The sequence below is a fragment of the Drosophila elegans genome, unplaced genomic scaffold (genome assembly GCF_018152505.1).
Source record: "Drosophila elegans isolate 14027-0461.03 unplaced genomic scaffold, ASM1815250v1 contig_149, whole genome shotgun sequence".
NCBI lineage: Eukaryota > Metazoa > Arthropoda > Insecta > Diptera > Drosophilidae > Drosophila > Drosophila elegans.
Genome location: NW_024545513.1, coordinates 26,535,904 through 26,552,225, shown reverse-complemented (window position 1 = coordinate 26,552,225; position 16,322 = coordinate 26,535,904). Strand labels below are relative to the sequence as shown.

Below are 16,322 nucleotides of genomic sequence, written 5' to 3'. Positions count from 1 at the left end.
TTTAAGTTTCAATCTTGTTTCACCCTTGAATGTTTTAAAAGGTTCATATATCGGTAGGGAAAAAGAATTTCTCAAAGTGTCACTGGGTGTGTAAATTTAGGCCTACATGACATTTTTAATGGTATATATTAAAAATGAAAATGGTAAAAGCATTGGTATTTGAGAAAGGAAAGGAAAGGAAAGAAAAGAAGCATATTTCGGCAAGACGAAGTTATACTAGGACTATGCAAGTATTGCAGAAATTAAATATTTTCTAAACAGCTATATTTATTCTTTTATGCATAAATGTTTGAAAACAGTGAAGATATGAAGATTTCCCGATGTATTATTCGATCGGAGATTAAAATTAAAGACGTAGTTCTGAAATATTTAATCATAACAGTAACTCAAAAAAATAAAAAGAAACCACAATATTTTTTTGAACGTTCCTATAAGCTATATGACATATATAGCCGTCAAACCCGGATTCCCTGTAAAAGAACCACAATTTTTGGGAATGTTGTATGCAGATTACCTTAAAACTGAAGTACAAGCTTGCCTAAAAACGGACAGACGGACATTGCTAGATGGACTCACCTGGTGATGCTGATCAGGAATGTATATACATAAAAATTGAATACCCTCTGCAAGGGTATAAAAACTGTGGCAATGGAATCGGGCTATTACACTTATCGAAAAAATATCGACATCGAAGAAAATAGCCACCCACTTAAAACTTGCCATCACTATATTACTAATGCGAAAATCAAAACAAAAACATCATTTTAAATGGTAAACATGAAGGACGAGCAAAGCTCTATGTGTACGTATGAAAATTCAAATGGCACCAATTTGCGTTAACGTTTCCCCCACATTATTTTGTTTAAGCTATCTTTGCCGAAGATATCCTGAAGGACTACGGCGCTTTTGTGTCAGAGCACGATGGGAAATTAAAAATGTTAAGGAATGAGCTCCCAAATTCCGATGTTTTCGAGCCTGCATCATCTATATATATGGCACCCGTAATAGAGGTGAAATTCGTTAACAACGACTCCATCGTTTCGGATAAGAACTTTGAGGAATCGGAGCTTATGGCAAACAAACCCCTAACGACTTTGGCGAATCTGTGCAACCAGTGCCGAAACTTGTCCCGGAAAGCAAGAAGGTTTCAGCTCGCCTTTCTGTTCAGCGATTTTCGGCTGGACGACTCGTCACATTTCCAATCTTCCGAGAGCGCCGTCTTGGAAGGAGCCTTGGTTGGCATGAGTAGCTCCATTGATTTCCTGTGTCAGGTCTACTTTTTGCTTAAACGCATGATTCTGATACTTCAAAATCTGTGGAGGCAAATAGCCGCAGCCGTGCGTGTGCCAGTGGACATCACTGAAGTCCACATATTCGTGAGTAAAACGGTTTGAAATAAAGTAAAGAAAGCAATTGGAATCTGCTCCACTTTAATCAACAGGCTGTCTTCGATGCTATGGCTGAATTACTGGAGCACGTTGTCGTTTTCAACGAACTGGCGAACCAATCAAAGATCTCCGCCATGTGGTCACTTTACAAGAAAAGGCTAGTTACGTTGTCCAACAACAGTAGACTATCCTCTCACCAGTACACGAGCATGGAGCTCAACGGCCTTAGTGGGTCCCTAGTTGACATCGAGAGTCTGATCACTAAGGATTTCTTTCGGGTATAGATTACTCCAAATGAGGGAAAATTACACAATTAATTTGTTAAACAGATTCTTCTAGATAGCCTTATGGAGTTGAAAAAGGACTTCAGCCTGAACGTTGTGAACAGCATCACCCAGCATTCCAATGCCTACATTCGCAAACAGTTTCTTGACATCGATGTAAGTCAGAACAACGAATATAGAAACTACGAGGACCCCAAGCACATCATTCGCCTGACTTCCTTCGTTGTGGTGGTACATGAGTTTGGCATCCAAATGGAGGCAAAATTAGTCCGGAGCGTTGTCGACTTGGTGGGCAGGCATCAGCAGGTGCCCCTCAACCAAAGTGTTTTCTGGTCGCCCTCCGCATTCCTTTCGCAACACGTCAAAACACTGATGAAGTCACCAACTCGAACCCAAGATCCCCACGGTCCAAAAATTCATAGCACAGTCCTGGATAAATTCAAGCTCAGCGACCAGAAGAGCTGCCGCCTGTTGGGCACCCAGATCTCGCTGTGGTCGATTCAAATGCAGAGAGTGTTCGATGCCGGAGTCTTTGGTCACCTAAAGACCTTCTCGCAGCTGATTCTCGCAGGCCACTCCTATGCAGAGCAGGTCACCGTCCTGGCAGTCGCCCTGATCAACCGCCACGCGGCCCTCATGACGCCCTTGTCCAAGTTTGACTGGTTCGTGGTAACTCGATTGCTTCAGTACCTAAAGGTTCTTCAGAATACCTTCGAGACAAACCAAATAAGCTTCGTGCGATTTATCAGCTCGCTGATTCAATGGCAGAAACAAAAGGTCCTGCACTTGCTACACACCACAAAAAAGAAGATCGCTGATCTCAAGCTGCTGCAGCGCAAGATGAACTTTTTGTCAACGATGAAGCTGGTTGAGAAGTCCATTATGGGTTTCCCAAGCAAAAACCGACTGACTTTTATAAATCTGGCACTTGGCGAGTTCCTCGATAATCGCATCCTGCCTGCCGATAACCAGAAGCTGATCAGGTCGATTATACTTCGAGCTAATAACATCAGCAACCTTATGCGCGATATCAGGGGGCAATTGGACTCGTCGCACTCGCCGAGCCTGATATATAGTTACTGTTTTATGAACAATGCGGTGCTGAAGGATTACACTGAGATGCAGCGTAATCCGTACTCCCTACAGGTAATAATACACTCTACACAAGACAATGCTACATCTATTTTGACCTTTCATCTGCAGAACTTTGTGTCGGTGAGCCATCACCTGGACAAGAGCATGGCTCTATTCAGGGGTTCGAGGTTTCCCAAACAATCGGCCAGCGACTCTATTATCGCGTTTTTAAGTAACCACTTTGAGTTCTTTCTGCGGGTGGAGGCCCTTTCGCACCTGTTCCAGAATCAAGAGCAACCATTCCAGCAAAGTGCGTTAGACTATCGCCTTTGCATCAATGCAGGGTCTACTGAAAACGTGGGAGAGTTCAATATTATTAGAGGTAAGTGCTTACCTAGATTTTGCCTTAGCCCAAAATTGTATTTGTTCCTATTAATATATAAACTAAATAAATTTATAGTTTTAAATTTATGTAGTTCGTATATTTTTTACAACATTGATCAAGGAATGTAAGGTTTGTCGGTCCCAAATTAGCAATTATTTAAGATATTATTTTGACAATTCTATTAGTTGTAATAGAATTTCCATGTAAAAATGCAACAGAAAATCACTGGTGTGCGAACAAAACTTACCGCAAAATCAAACTAAATGAAAAAATCTAACTATTTTGATAAAGAGAAAAATTATTCAGGAAGCACTGTCGATTGCATTGCAAATTTTGGAAGTGAAAAAAATGAATTTCGCTTATAAAAGCACCAATAAAAATGTTAGTGCACAGCTATACTTCTTTCGTGGGTTTTCGGGTAATGATACCGACTTTTAACGGTTCTTTTAGATCACCTAGAAAACTATTTTACTGCAACGTTCTACAACCTAACGACAATCGCCCCGCACGACTGGAAGTCATATGAAAAGATGCGTCATTTGGCGAACAAGGTCCTGCAGCTCCGTCCCATGGATGACCACCTGCCCAAGCAGATCATTGACCAAGTAATCAGCCAAGCTCTCCAGTCTGCCCCATTACCTCATTAATCCGCTTCGTTATTGAACCGGCAGGGTATAGACGTGCTCCAGATCATGCGCAATATCCACACGTTTGCCTCCTCCTATGCCTACAATATGAACCTGCAGTTGTTTGTGGAGACGCACAGCAAGAGCAAGCACCTGGACATCATCGGCACACGGCATGTGGCCAACTCGGTGCAGACGCACGGCACCGGGATCATCAACACCACGGTTAACTTCATTTACCAGTTCCTGCGCCAGAAGTTCTACACCTTCTCCACTTTTCTGCACGACGAGCAGATCAAATCGCGGCTGCTCAAAGAGCTACGTTTTCACTCGGAGCACAAGCACAGCCAGTCCTACCAATCGTATCCATACGAGCGCGCTGACAGCTTTCTCAAGAAGATCAGAAAACTGGGTTGTTCTAGCAACGGCGAGACCTATATGGACCTATTTAGAAAGGTTATCACCCAAGTCGGTAGGTAAAATATATACTTCTATACGCCCAATCCGATACTCTATTCCAAATTTATTTCGTGGTCAGCTGGTTCATACATATTTCTGAAAAATTCTAGTTTTCTATGATTATATAAAGTACACTAGTCTTACTACTATTTGTAAAAGGCCGGAAGCATAGTGAAGAGTTTGTAACTCGAGGCTTTAAAGGTTCCTAAACCTCCGACATTGAAGCTGTTGAGCAAAAAAAAAAAAAACATTTTCAAATTCAACCTCCCCGAATCCGCAAGAAAAAAAAACCTAGAGAATAGATGCGATAGGAACACTTTTTGTTGAAAGAGTAAAACGTGTTATATTAAGCAAACGATTTTACAAGGGAGAAGGAAATCTTTCCGACGCCATTATATATGCATATTATCTTTCCGCATGCAAAAAATCGAACCCCTCACCGAGATAAACTTTCAAGCTACACATGTCTCTACATATCTCTTTATATGTCTTCTACATGTGATCCATTAAATACCTCTATCTGTTAAGATTGGTCTTCCTGAACCTCCAGGACTTTAGTTAATTAAAAATTTGAATGATTTTGGTAATTATTCGGTTTAACTTTAGGCAATGCTGTGGGCTATGTGCGCCTCCTGCAGGCAGGAAGCAAGAACGCGAACTTTAGGAGCCGTTCATATAAGACCAGGCTTGACAGTAACTTTAAATCCGGAGGCACTAAAGTGCACGAGGCCACAGAGGGCTCCATCAAGGAGTACGAAAAGAGCCTAGGCCACATGAAAGAATGCTATTCGGACAGCACAAATTACTTTAAGGTGAGTTAAATGCGAGTGAGTCAAGAATGCAACTTCTTATCAATTTGTATTTTAGCTGCTCCTACAAGGTTTTCAGCCTTTCCTATGCAATCCACATAACCATCACCTTAAAACCTTCTACCTGATCACGCCTGCGCTCATAATGAACTACATCGACTACAGGGTTAAGCAGAAGCTCAAGATCCACAAGAAGGACCAGACCAAGATCTCGCTGTTCGAGGATGGCTTTGCCATCGGCCTGGTCTACATTCTCAACCTGCTGAACCAGCAGTTGGAGTTCCATGAGCTGGGCTGGAGCCAAACCACCACCCAGCACCTGAACGAGGAGCGCTACAAGGTGCGCGACGTCCTGAAGCGCCAACAGACTGCATCCGAGCAGCTGGACGAGAAGCTCTTGCAGACGGTGGCCATAACAGAACGACATATGAATGCATATGAACATGAATACAATCTACTGTACGCCACCCTGAGCAGCTCCGAAATATTCTTCCAATAAAACTGTTGACAACACACTGATCAGTAGTTGGGTGCCGTTTATTGACCTTTATTAAGACGAAAATACAATTCCGATTCCGGTACATATCGTAGAACGTTGGTATATATAGCGTTAGTTTTGCATGCCGATATTAACATCAAACATTTTGCTAAGCCCCTCGTTTATGCGCACGTGTCTCGCTTTTTTTTTCAATGGAAATGTGAAAGTTATATGTTTAAGCCATAGACATAGCCTGCTTTGCGATCTTTACTATCCGATCGAAAGTAACATAGACAATTTAGACAGTGTTTTCATGCATGTAATCTCGAAACTTACTAACTGACATAACGAGGCTCTATTTATATTGAATTTTGGCCCCCATATACAATTTAATGGCCAGAAACCCAATGGGAATAGTTAAACATGTCTATTGAAAATATGTTGTATTGTATTTCGTAATATTACAGTAGTTGGTAAAAAAAAATGTAGGGAGAAAATGCAAATGGTTTTCGTCTTAACAGATTTTTCTTCTTGTAATCTTGCTTTGTCTGCATTCTTAAAGAGAACCAGAATTAGCAACCATGATCTTCTTAGAGGTCTTGCCGGACTGCGAGCCGTAAGATTCGATCTTTTTGACCACATCCAGGCCCTCAACGACCTCGCCGAAGACGACGTGCTTGTTGTCCAACCAAGCTGTCTTCACGGTGCAAATAAAGAACTGGGATCCGTTCGTGTTGGCGCCAGCGTTGGCCATCGACAGGATTCCAGAGCCAGTGTGCTTCAGCTGGAAGTTCTCGTCGGGGAACTTGTTGCCGTAGATGGACTTGCCACCAGTGCCGTTGTGGTTGGTGAAGTCGCCGCCCTGGCACATAAAGTTGGGGATGACGCGGTGGAAAATAGAGCCCTTGTAGCCGAATCCCTTTTCGCCGGTGCACAAGGCGCGGAAGTTCTCGGCGGTCTTAGGCACGACGTCGGAGCGCAGCTAAAAGAGGCAATCAAATATACAGAAATTTTAATTAGTACAAAATAAAAAATAATAAAATCGTTGGTCGGTGCTTTGACTTGTACAAATTATGCTGCCAAACTAAAGGCCATTTTAAATAAAAAACATCCGCATTTTTGACCCCGCTATGAATTTACAAATAAGATAACAGCCCTTAGATATTTGGTTCAAATATTTTGTAACTTTGCTTTAAAATCGCAAAAGAAGGTGCGAGTTATATACTTTGAGTTCAATAGTTTGGTATGCGGTCATAATATTAATGCAATTTTGGGCCGTCCCAATACATTTCCAGTGCTTTCAAATTTCGCGCCTTTCAAATCAATTAGCCTCCCCGAAAGTCACAACATGTTAATAATTTATCTTATAAATTGTCAATTAAAACACATAGTAGAATTTTTTTTATTTTGAATGTTAAATACCAAGAAAAAATCGTTAAATTTCCGATTTGAAATTTTGGAGGCATGCTAGGGCTTATTTAACTTAATAAAAAACTAACAAAATGAAATTATAAGTACGTTTAGGCATTTTTATTAATGTTTGCCCACTGTATTTAAGTGTATCATTTTTAGATGTCCCCAGACATGTGGGTTGACTGTCTATCCGGCCAATGACTTGACCCGGCTGCTAAAAATACAGCCCGATGCAATATAAACTCTAACTTAATAGACAAATGAAAATTACATCATCAACGGAATTAAAACTGAGTTCATTTTTTAAACGGGTTTACAGAACTCGCGCATTCACACCCGAATATCTCTGTGTACACTGTACATACGTGAGTGACCGCTTGGAGGTTATGGTATCTGTATTGATCTGCGTGAGTATGGGACAGCAACTCGCACACAACAGAAAAATGTACATATGTACGACACCCATATACATATGAATACCGGTAAAAATTGCACCACACTCGCAAACGTTTGCCGACACGTCAATTAAATTAAAAAAAAAATTCCACTTCTACAAAGATTACGATTTTCAACGGCTGTAAAAGCGATTAAGGTACGAATTATACAGTAGAGTACATTGTCATGCAATTACTCAGGCATGAGTGTACAAATATGGAAAATAAGGAAGTTCTAGGCTAATATATACATATGCAAAAGCAATGCGTCTTGTTAAAATGTCTTTTTTTTTTGCATATTATATGTATGTAAGTCAAAAATATGTGTGTACACAGCACTTGCGGCATATACTAGCAGAACTAAAGGCTGCACAAAAAAATAAAAATTTAAAAATCACGTGTTTTTGGATATCTATAGTAATAATCTTCACAAATAAAAAAAACCGTCCTATCTTGCATTTAAAATTATTTAACTTACCTCCATTATTATCCTACCGAGGGGCTCGCCATCGGCGGTCATATCGAAAAATACCTTAGGCAAAGTACTCATCTTGGATGCTTTCGAATAATCGCGAACAATCTGAATTCCGAATTGCAACTGACCCCTATTCGCAGTGCACGCCGACGAAGCTAGGGTTATAGATTTTTTAGTTAAAATGGCGGACTCAGCAATGTGAAATGCCGCTGCCGACTTATACCGAAAGTGACGAATCAGAGTTGCACCGAAAGAGACCATCGTGTATGACCGCGTGTATGATACTACATACACGATGGGCGGGGTGTTCGATTCCACCCATCGCGAGCTGTTACATCACTTTAGGGCAGATACGAACGCACTTTTCGGTCCATTTCCTTCACAGCGAAAAAGTGGACACGTTCACCGTCATCACTGATCAGAAAATATTACTTACTATTTTCTGGTTTTTGTTGATAAAAGGAAAACGATTGTCAAAAATACAACATGGTCCTAAACGAATCTATTTTCCGTTATTATTACTAAATATGTTCGGGGAAAATGACTTTTAATCGCATATATTTATCGCAATTATTTTTAATTCGACATTTTGCCTTATGGGAGTCCCTGTGTAAATAAATGTCGCATTATGCTAAATGTGTTTTAATGCGTCAATGAATTCAATTCAATTCAATTTAGGGTGCCTAAAAATTTGCCGTCCCGAATTTTCCCTTTGCTGTTCCTATCTTGTTCTGTCTCACCCAGTATATTTAGTATATTTTGATCCCATCACTAAATAACTGTTTGAGATGGTAAAAAACTGAAACTCCAATTCACAATGCCACAGTCTACCGGGGCTTAAACGCCAGCATAATTTGCAATCCTGCAAATAATACTTGAAGAAGATCACTCAGTCTATTTTTTTTTGGGAAGAACAAAAGTTACGTTGAGATATGGGAGGTAAAAGATATCCAAATTTTTTCGCAGCATAGTTAAAATATGATACATAAAAGTTCGTCTTGTTTTGAGCTCATGCAATTAAATAATAGAATTTTGGTATACTCTATGCGGCTGAATCTCTGAATTGCTGAAAATTTATCAAAACAGCTGTTTCATTAAACAGCCGTATAGCTGCTATTTGTCAATGACTTGTTTAAACTTATTTATTTTCATATATTTGGTGATTACGTGTTGGGACCAGTTGTGTCTTCGTAATTATAGAAGGAAGGAGCGAAGTTTTTTCGCTGGCGAAACCATTCGTCGATCTGTGTACTACGCTTGAGCTTCGAATGCTTTATTAATTTTCGTCACGAAAATTGATATCAGAAAAGTGGCACCAAGATAGATCGGGAATATTTTGTCGTCAACATTTTATTATTGTGGTAGATTTTTGTGAGTTTTTTTTTCGGTTTTTCCATCCATTTCATCTCAGAAATCTGTAAACGCTTTGCAATTTTCTTGTATTTTTTCGTTGATTTCTGAACCAGTGCGACGAAAAGTGTCCGCCGGTTAATTGCCTCTCACTCTCTCTCATAGGTGACGAACGTATTTCGTCGATCTGAGTTCTTCGGTCATACTGTCAATCAGCTGGGCTTGCTGGCAAACAATTTAATTTAACAAAGCAAAATCGAAGATGTTGAATGTAAACGACGCCAGAGTTAAAATTGGTATTCGAATGGTGGCAGATACGCTGCTTTTTCGTATTTCACTCCATTTCGCTTGCAAGTTTAAATGCAACAACACCAAAGATTACATTTTTTATTCTCTTCGCCAGGGCCTGACAAACGTTCATGGGCTTATGACACTACATTGTTGTCCTCATTCATTGATCATTTATTTTTTTAACTATACGATATTACGTAAGCGCGAGCAGGACAAACGTATGACGATACCAAAAAAGTAAAATTTTGCTAATTTGTTGGAGTTGAGGACAAAACGAAATGATAAAGCGAGGCTTAAATGTATACAAAAACACAATAAAATAAACAAAACCATAAAGTTTGAATTAAACGTTAAAAAGGCAGTGTGATTTTATAACCAAAAAATTCTCAAGCCGTATCCATATAGTTGTCTTTGAGCTTCAATGAATTTGTCAATGAATGAGGCGAACGTCTGGCAACGCTCTGCACTTTTCTAGTATTTTTTCCGTCGATCTGATTACCAACGTGCAAAAGGGCACTATCGAAAAGTGTTCGCCGGTTATTTGCCTCTCGTTCTCTCTCATTGGCGGGGAACGGTTTTCGTCGATTGGAGTACTAGGCTTGAAGCAAGAAGGAAAGCAACCTTTGACAATCCGAAGTTAATATACCCTTTAACAAGAGTGAAGCTATGATGATTTTAACGCTCAATTAAAACTGTTATTCTAAAACAATAAATCATTACTTGCATCAAAGTACAATACATTAAATTGAAAAACAGCGAAGTTTTAATATTTTTCATATATTTTTTTGATTATTTCTTTGGGAACTATATGAAATAGTCGTCCGATTTTAAGGTATTCCAAAAATTAAACCATTACTATTTCTCGAAAAGTATATAAAAAGCAGATAAGTTATAATTTTGTTTTTTATTTATTTTTTTTTTTGATTGTTCCAATCGGAGCTATTTGATGTAGTCGTCCGATCCGGCTCCTTCCGACTTATATACTATCTGCAATAAAAAGACAATATATAAAATATATATAGGGTGGGAAATGTCTCCTTCACTGCGTGACAAGCTTCTGGTAACACCCTTTGCAAGGGTATAGAAATATAAAAGTATAGTGTTTAAATAAATAAAAATGAAAAAAGTATTTTTTTTAATTTATTAGTAACAAAATATTTATTTTCAATTTGATCACTTTATTTTTACAACAATGATACGTATATTCATTTGTAAAACTATTAATGCATAATGTAAAGTATTACTTTTATCCAGAACCGTTACCCTGCCCACTATAAAATAGTGATATTTCCATCAGCTACCCTTAATAAGAATAATAATCTACGGAACAAATTTATTTTAAATCTATTGAGATAAACGCATAACAAAAACCAAAGGAAGGGAAGCTTAAAAAACCAAATACCTTCGGAGAATTTTAATAGTATTTTATACTAATCTTGACAGTTGAGTACAAATACAAATGAAAATCGTAGTGTTTTCATGAGGGCATTTCTGGAAAGATGTTGAACTATGGACACCGGTTCCACAGACCCATAATTAGCAACCGCGTTACTTTATCATAGTGATTTACGTGCTTTTTGATTATTCGCTTTGTGTTAGTAAGCTTAAGCATTAAACAAAGTTTAGATATTGGCCTTGCCTATCGGAAGAACTATGCAGCTTAAAACTAGGGAGATTTTTGAAAAGCCAATCGCAAAATAAACCAATAGAAACCGAGATAATAAAAAACATTGAGTGGTATTTTTTGGGTCCCTCGGCTTCCGCTGGCTGCAGCGACCATTGGAGATTTTTGGTTGTCACGGCAAAGTGTTTGGTTTCTGATAAAGTTGAACATTGACTCCACGAGATTGGCCGGAGTTATGTCCTCGCACTTCTCCAGCTTGTTGACCACGCAGGATTGCAGGGTCATCATTTCGTCGCACTGCTTTTGTCCCACGGTCAGCTTGGGGATCGACTTGATACGATTGTCCTGCAGGTCCGAGAAGTTTAGATACTCCGCAAACGTGCTGTTCACGCACTGCTGGATGTTGTCCTTCTGCGACTCGATGCACTCAGGACCCTGTTCGGCGATGAAGAGGGCTATCTGGTCGCCGTCCTTGTGACAAACGAAGTTGAGCAGGCTTTGAATGATCCGCTTGAACACATCCTGGCCCTCCCGTTCCTCTTCGACCAGGCAGGGCGTGACCTTGGCCGTGAACTCATCGATGCACTCAACGGCATTGGATCGCCGGATGCAGTATTTATTGAACACCACATCGAGCTCGCCCTTGGGGCTGGCCTCCTGGATTTCCTGCTGTATCGCCGTGTAGTTGACAATGCCATTTAGACACTCACCCAGGACCACAAATCCGGATTCGATCTCACCGTACGCCTGGCCACCCGCCTCCTCGCCGGCCACCTCGATGCATTTGTTGCGGATCAGTTCCTTGGCATCGTTAATGCTAAAATTCGTCTTGCTAAGCTGTTCTGGCAGTTGTGTCTGGATCTGCTCGATGTCCAGCTGGCCGCGTATGCCAATATTATTGAGGAGAACTAGCGATAATACGCAGATTGCATTGGCCAAAAATGTCCTGTTCATTTTGAGTTTTTACTGTTCCTTTTCCACCTTTTTCACCTTTGTCTCCGTTAATAAGGTCATCTGAGTCTTGCACTATAACGCTTTCTCTCGATTAAGCAACCATAACATAATCATTTGCTTTGGGAAATCGAAATCACAGAATATGCATACAAGCAATTGGGAAAAATTAATTTAATTATGATTGCATATTACAATCCATCCCTCCGTCGGCTAGAGGTGTATAAACAGCGATAACACTATCGATAGCACACCCACATACTGTTTTGGGGCGATTATCGATGTCAACTTCTCATTTCTTTGTTGCGTTGCGGAAGATATAGGGGTTTGCCATTAATATAAAATTTTAATGACCACATCATGGTGTACTCATACTAAAAATATTGTAACTACATATGTAAGTGTAAACATTTCCGCAATATTCACTAGACGATTAAATGCCTGATTCCCTATATTTCGCCCTGACTTTTGCGTGCTTTATATCTTTTCCAACTTTTATATTAACTATGAAATCAAATAAATGAGTGAAATTTCACTTGCTTGAAAAATGTTTAGAAATAATACAGTAACGCAGACCAGCTGTTTGAATTTTCGACAATTCAGCAATTATGGAACACCCTAAATATTTGTAGATTAATATATATCATCAGCAAGGATTAGGCTATCGATTGGGATTGGGATTTGTTTCCGATAGCATTGAATTGAGATCCATTGGTGGTTCAATCGAACAAGTTCACGCGGATTTCGCTTCTTTAATTTTCCTCTCTAATGTAATGTTGTGAACTTGGTTCAAGTTGACCAAGTCGAAATTATGTAGCAAAGAGCGATTTTATAGTCTGGGGAAGTGAAGATGATGCTATGGCCGAACAAAGGACGGAAATGGACGCGCTCACCATGGAGCCGATCTCCAAATTAAGCATGATGCTAACAGGGGTTTCCATTCCATGGAGATTTGTTTCCATTTTTATCAACTGGAGCCTGGCCTTGGAGTATTGGATGGAAGAATCCTACGGATACTGTGCATGGACAGTGGGCTCGATCATTGTGCCCATGGTAGTCACATCGGTTATATACATTCACATGTAAGAGATCGGCAGGAGCTTGCCAAAATCAGCCCAGGCGGTGATACATAGCTTTAATTTCAGTTTAAGGGCCGCCCATTTGGGCCAAGAACGCATCGTGGACAGAGGCGTGTACTCAAACGCCGTGATCTCGTATCTTTTCCGCGATGGCTACGCCCTCAATTATGCACTGAAATATAGCGAGGCTAAAAAGCGGGATGACCAAGAGGAGGAGATAAGGTGAGTGAAGGCTATGAGACATGAGCTCGTCAGCCTTGTACATCCATATGTACATCGCCTTCAGTTGTTACGCTCTTTATGATTGCGTTTCGCTAGAAGTTTGTAAAGGTGATCCATAACCGTTTAGAATGGATAAAAAAAAATTAATTTGTTTGATATAATTTCATTTTTAGATACTATCAAAAACTTTTGACGGAAGAGTGCAATGTTGGCTTCGTGCGGCTTTTTGATTCATTCCTGGAATCCGCACCGCAGAAAGTATTACAACTCGTCATAGTGCTGCGATCGATAAAGGACTTTACTTGTAACATGCACATAATACTTAATGAGTTACTTTGTTGTTCATGAGTGTATTTTCTAAATTTTCTCACAACTCATGTTTTCAATGTCGGGGCCCCCTATAATTTCAAAACCGATCGTTTGAACACTATTACTGTACACAATTTACAAGGTAAAATCGTTGAGTTTTGTTTTATTTTTCACAGTTCATTTTACAATATCTAGTTTTCAAAGTTTTACCAATAGGCGAAAGGGGGTAAAAAAAAACGAATTAGCCCCAATTTCTTCTAATATTTATCTTTGATTTCCCCGATTACCACCTCCGAAGTAAAACTAACAGTTTTATCTAGAACACTTTTAGGATTCGTCGTAACTTTAACTAAACATTTTAACTTGTACAAGAAAACTTTTGGTTGTACCTATCGTAAGCTGTATTACAAATTTAGGGAAAACGTTGCTATACCAAATGCAGTGTTCAGGATAAATTTAACGAACGTATATAATTTATCTAAAAATCCTTTTCAATTGATTAAATATTGGTTTCCATTTATTTTAGCACTGTAATGTCATTCGACGAAAGTGAAACAACATTTTTAAACTATATTTTCAGACTATCGCGTTATTGCCTTCGTCGTCTACTTTGGAAACATAGCGTGGTGTATCCAGGCGCACAATCACTCCAACCGCTTGGTACAGCTGGACAAACATGATATTCCGGCAAAGGGTAGATTTTTGCAATTTATGTTCCTGCTTTGTCTTACCGGTTAGTAGTTAGTAGAGGTTCCCAGCACGTCAAGTCTCTAGTATTTATATTTTATTTTGTAGTTTCGAGAACGCTTTGCATCGCATACATGGCCAGTCTTTTTCCCGTGGAAACACTGATCATCTGTGCAACGCACGCTTGCTTGTGTGGTTCTGTTTTGTTTCTGGTAGACTCTCCAATGATCGCCGAATCTCGGCTTATGAACTACCTGTACTGCCTTTGCTTTGGCGTAGTGTACCTATTTATTTTTACCCCCGTTAAGGATTCACCAACCAAGTATAAATATGCATTTTACCTTACGTTTTGTTTATTGCAAAACACATTCGCCTGCGCCCTGTATATTCCCTTATATCTTTCGATTGCCATAATTGTCTTGTATGTTGTCGGCATCATGCTCATACTTTTTTACTACTCTAACTGCCATCCTAATACTATACCAACATATTTTTAATATAGTAAAACTCTATAAAGCTTAGTACTTGGATCGACGAAATGCGTCCGTCAGTCATGAGAGAGAGCGAGAGGCAAATAACCGGAAAAAATAACAGCAAAATCGAATACATTAATAGCGACAAAATATTCCCCATCCATGCGATCCAAAATATAGCTGAAAACTATTATAAAGAATGTAATTCATAATTTTATATTGTTAAACCTTACAAATACATTTACAGTATTGATTTAATGTATTTTCAAGCTGGCGGGTTACGTTTAAAGTGTTTTCCGTTTGTCAACAAGCCCAGCTAACTGAGAGTAACTCCGTAACACACACACGAAACTGTTCGTCGATCTGATTACTAGGGTTAAAGCCAATTTACATTACAGTATTTTTTGGAGGAGCGATGAGAAGACGGTGAAAAAGTAAGACTTTTGACCAAAATAATAGCCACATGCAATAAATTTGCCATTTCTTTTACTAAGTTTTGGTTGAAACAAAACATTTTAAATTTTAAGCTTTGTTTTTTTATAGCGGAGCAGTTGCTTATAGTGGATAATTTTACATGCATTTAATAATCTTCCGTTTCGTATTACTTCTGCAGCAAATCGGCAGAACCCTGCTAAATTTCTTTGTTTTATTTAGATTTTTGCACGCGTCTTATGTCGTAAATCCAACCGAAATTAATTCAAAAAATTATGAATATATAAATCAGAATATATATATATAAACGGAATAAGTAGATGCAGAAATTTACTGAAGTACACCTCTATTAAACAATTACATTTCCAACTATATTTACAACCACCTACTAAAAAACATTTATTGTAAAAATAAAAAAATTCCGTTAAGTCCTACATGATGGATTAATGTTCCCTAACGCACGTCTCTATGCGATATTTAGCCGATGTGACTTCGGTTCGACTCTAAACTCTTTTCGTGTAACAATGGGCGTATTCAGCAGATCAACATGATTACTTATGGCTTTCTTACGATAGTTCTACTGAACGCGTATGATCACAAGTTAATGATGCAAAAATTCTTCCATCATGATCAGCAAAAAGGGAGTGTACAAATATTACGCTACCTTTTCTTGATACATGATACATATCTGCTTGCCAACATCGGTGGAACAACAGAAAAATCAGAATGTTAATAAAATAATAATAAAAAGGAAACAAAACAAGCAAAAATTAATTAATTAATGCGTAATGTATCATAAGCGTTCAGCAGAAAATACATGAGCACTGATTACTGATCCATCAGTGATCATGTAAATCTGCCGAATACGCCCAATTTGAATTTTTATGTCGGCCATCTTAATTTCTGTGAACCAGAAGCGTAGTCGGAAGAAAAGTTGCACACTTCGGCGGCAAATTGTATACAGAATAGATGAAAGCCATTTCTTAAAAGTTCAGATATGTATTTCACCATTATTTCATAGCATTTAATAAAAAAAAAGCTGAGGAAAAGTACTTTATAAAAAGTTTAATAGTGCTTAA

General features: G+C 39.0%; 4 protein-coding genes across 6 annotated transcripts; 2 read left to right on the top strand and 2 right to left on the bottom strand.

Annotated features, from left to right (window-relative positions):
• Positions 1 to 694: 694 nt before the first annotated feature.
• LOC108141615 (WASH complex subunit 4) lies at positions 695 to 5,544 on the top strand. Its single transcript, XM_017265081.2, has 9 exons — positions 695 to 802; positions 868 to 1,376; positions 1,442 to 1,666; positions 1,718 to 2,818; positions 2,876 to 3,128; positions 3,582 to 3,736; positions 3,803 to 4,229; positions 4,823 to 5,028; positions 5,084 to 5,544. The coding sequence occupies exons 1-9, from the start codon at positions 769 to 771 to the stop codon at positions 5,522 to 5,524; spliced, it is 3,351 nt and encodes a 1,116-aa protein (XP_017120570.1). The 5' UTR covers positions 695 to 768; the 3' UTR covers positions 5,525 to 5,544.
• LOC108141616 (peptidyl-prolyl cis-trans isomerase) lies at positions 5,545 to 8,101 on the bottom strand. The gene is made up of 2 exons (XM_017265082.2): positions 7,829 to 8,101; positions 5,545 to 6,485 (listed from the first exon to the last, which is right to left on the bottom strand). The coding sequence occupies exons 1-2, from the start codon at positions 8,084 to 8,086 to the stop codon at positions 6,060 to 6,062; spliced, it is 684 nt and encodes a 227-aa protein (XP_017120571.1). The 5' UTR covers positions 8,087 to 8,101; the 3' UTR covers positions 5,545 to 6,059.
• Positions 8,102 to 10,595: 2,494 nt separating this feature from the next.
• LOC108141627 (27 kDa glycoprotein) lies at positions 10,596 to 12,269 on the bottom strand. The gene has a single exon (XM_017265096.2). It carries the CDS (start codon positions 12,042 to 12,044, stop codon positions 11,133 to 11,135), a length of 912 nt encoding a protein of 303 aa, XP_017120585.1. The 5' UTR covers positions 12,045 to 12,269; the 3' UTR covers positions 10,596 to 11,132.
• A 78-nt stretch (positions 12,270 to 12,347) lies between these two features.
• Positions 12,348 to 15,064, top strand: LOC108141629 (XK-related protein 6). Of its 3 annotated transcripts, XM_017265097.1 has the most exons (6): positions 12,348 to 12,438; positions 12,597 to 13,123; positions 13,187 to 13,342; positions 13,516 to 13,646; positions 14,232 to 14,384; positions 14,447 to 15,064. In XM_017265097.1, the coding sequence occupies exons 2-6, from the start codon at positions 12,900 to 12,902 to the stop codon at positions 14,833 to 14,835; spliced, it is 1,053 nt and encodes a 350-aa protein (XP_017120586.1). In that variant the 5' UTR covers positions 12,348 to 12,438; positions 12,597 to 12,899; the 3' UTR covers positions 14,836 to 15,064. The 3 variants fall into 3 exon arrangements, 2 of the variants coding, with proteins under 2 accessions (XP_017120586.1, XP_017120588.1); XM_017265099.2 differs by lacking the exon at positions 12,348 to 12,438 and having other exon boundaries at positions 12,503 to 13,123; positions 14,841 to 15,064; XR_001774250.2 differs by lacking the exons at positions 12,348 to 12,438; positions 14,447 to 15,064 and having other exon boundaries at positions 12,507 to 13,123; positions 13,516 to 13,793; positions 14,232 to 14,323.
• Positions 15,065 to 16,322: the final 1,258 nt, after the last annotated feature.